At 38.7% G+C, this 2401-nt stretch overlaps 1 protein-coding gene across 1 annotated transcript; it reads left to right on the top strand.

Annotated features, from left to right (window-relative positions):
* The first annotated feature begins 247 nt into the window (after positions 1-247).
* LOC134366068 (olfactory receptor 1L3) lies at positions 248-1225 on the top strand. Its single transcript, XM_063082486.1, has one exon. It carries the CDS (start codon positions 248-250, stop codon positions 1223-1225), a length of 978 nt encoding a protein of 325 aa, XP_062938556.1.
* The last annotated feature ends 1176 nt before the right edge of the window (positions 1226-2401 follow it).

Raw genomic sequence — 2401 nt, 5'->3', positions numbered from 1 at the left:
TCTATGGTAATTTGTTGTAGCAGCTCAAACTGACTAAAACAGGTCTCTACCTCAAAGATTTAAAAAGAAGTGAAAACACACTTTCAGCTCTGATTTTTTTCATACTCAGGGGAAAAAAAATAAACATCAGAGTAAGCACTCTATTAGTAAATGCTCAGTGTAAAAGCAAGATGGAAAGATGCATACTGTAGATGACATAAGAACCTTTTGTTGACAGTGTCGTTTATCTTCAGGTGCATACAAGTCCATGAGAATGCCCAACCTGACAGAACTCTCTGAATTCATCCTCTTGGGACTCTCCTCTCGGCCTGAGGACCAGAAGCCACTCTTTGGCCTCTTTCTTGTCATATACCTGGTCACCTTGATGGGAAATCTGCTCATCATCTTGGCTATCCACTCCGATCTTCAACTCCAAATGCCAATGTATTTCTTCCTAAGCATCTTGTCCTTTGTTGATATTTGCTACACAACAGTCATAGTCCCTAAGATGCTGGTGAACTTCTTATCAGAGAAAAAGACTATTTCCTATGCTGAATGTTTGGCACAGATGTATTTCTTTCTGGCCTTTGGAAACATAGATAGTTACCTCCTCGCAGCTATGGCCATTGACCGCTATGTGGCCATTTGTGACCCCTTCCGTTATGTCACTCTTATGAACCGCAGATGCTGTGTGTTGCTACTGGCCTTCTCCATCACTTTCTCCTGCCTCCACTCCCTCCTACACGTCCTCCTAGTGAATCAGCTCACCTTTTGTGCATCAAACGTTATCCTTCACTTTTTTTGTGATGTCAGCCCTGTTCTGAAACTGTCCTGCTCTTCCACCTTTGTCAGTGAAGTTGTGGCCATGACAGAAGGGCTGGCCTCTGTGATGGCTCCGTTCGTCTGCATCATCATCTCTTACCTGAGAATCCTCACTGCCATTCTCAAGATTCCCTCAGCTTCTGGAAAATGCAAAGCCTTCTCTACCTGCAGCTCCCATCTCACTGTGGTGACCCTGTTTTATGGGAGTATTAGCTATGTCTATTTCCAGCCCTTGTCCAGCTATACTGTCAAGGACCGAATAGCAACAATCAACTACACTGTATTGACATCCATGTTGAACCCATTTATCTACAGTTTAAGAAACAAAGACATGAAACGGGGTTTAGAGAAACTGATAAACAGGATTAAGTATCAAATGCATGGATTTTCTTCTATACAGGCCAATAAAATCTGTGGACCCTGATTCTAGGAGTGTGTGTGTGTGTGTGTGTGTGTGTGTGTGTGTGTGTGTGTGTGTGTGTGTGTGTGTGTGTGTGTGTGTGTGTACGTGTGGCAGCACCTGATGCAAGCCTTTTGAAGAGAAATTCTTTTTCATCAATTGGTACTGCACCTTGCACTTTTTCATCCTGTGGTCTCTGTCATTCCATGATTGAACAGTTAGGATGTCTTGTATCTGTGCTCCAATCGGTCCTAGGCCTCTTCTCACTTTGCATTATAGCCCTAGATCATCTCAACCACTCCAATGACTTCAGCCCAACCTCTCCCATGTGTGATAATATCCATCTCCCAGAGGCCAGAACTCTTTATTAAATAAAACACCTTTTTCCCATTGAGTTAAAAAAAAAAATCTCTGGTATCATAGAGTAAGTTCCAATACATACTTGAATCTATTTCAAAACTTTATTCTCTTTCACTCATTTAATAGTCTCTACTTATGTCAAACCATAATGTTTAAAGGTCATAGTTTTTAAAAAATATATACTAAGGAAATTCTTCCTTCTTTGAATCCTTCTTTTCAAAATGTTATTGACAATTCTCACAGATTTATTTCTTCACGTGAAATTTTAATAAGTGATATTCCTCTTACCAACAATTTTTATGTGTGGTATAAATCAAGAACTAGGCGGCTTAAACTTGACTGTGTCCTTAGCTGTAGGATAAGGTAATTTGATAGGCAGGTGTATAGATAAATAATAGATAATTTCAACCATTCCCATGTCATAGATAGATAGATAGATAGATAAATAGATAGATAGATAGATAGATAGATAGATAGATAGATAGATAGATAGATAGATAGATAGATAGATAGATAGATGGATGCAGATATATGACAAAATTGCATATGAAAATTTCTTTAATCACTGTATATGTTTTCAAAAACCCCATTGGGTTTCTGGTTTAAAATATACATAGTTTGTATATGGATTTGGACAAAACTGACATTTTTATGATAGTAGATCTTCCCATCCAAGAAATTTTTTATCTTTCCTCAAACTCAGATCCAGAATTAAGAACTGATCACTCTTGATTTTCATACTAACGGTATGCACTGGGAATGTTTAACCAGAAGATGACGTCTCCCTAATCTCTTGTTTCTAGTTTGTTTCTAGGGTAACACTTTTGCTTCAATTAGCCC

This window comes from Cynocephalus volans, chromosome 17 (genome assembly GCF_027409185.1).
Source record: "Cynocephalus volans isolate mCynVol1 chromosome 17, mCynVol1.pri, whole genome shotgun sequence".
NCBI lineage: Eukaryota > Metazoa > Chordata > Mammalia > Dermoptera > Cynocephalidae > Cynocephalus > Cynocephalus volans.
The sequence above is the reverse complement of the archived record's forward strand: the minus strand, read 5'-3'. Positions and strand labels throughout refer to the sequence as shown.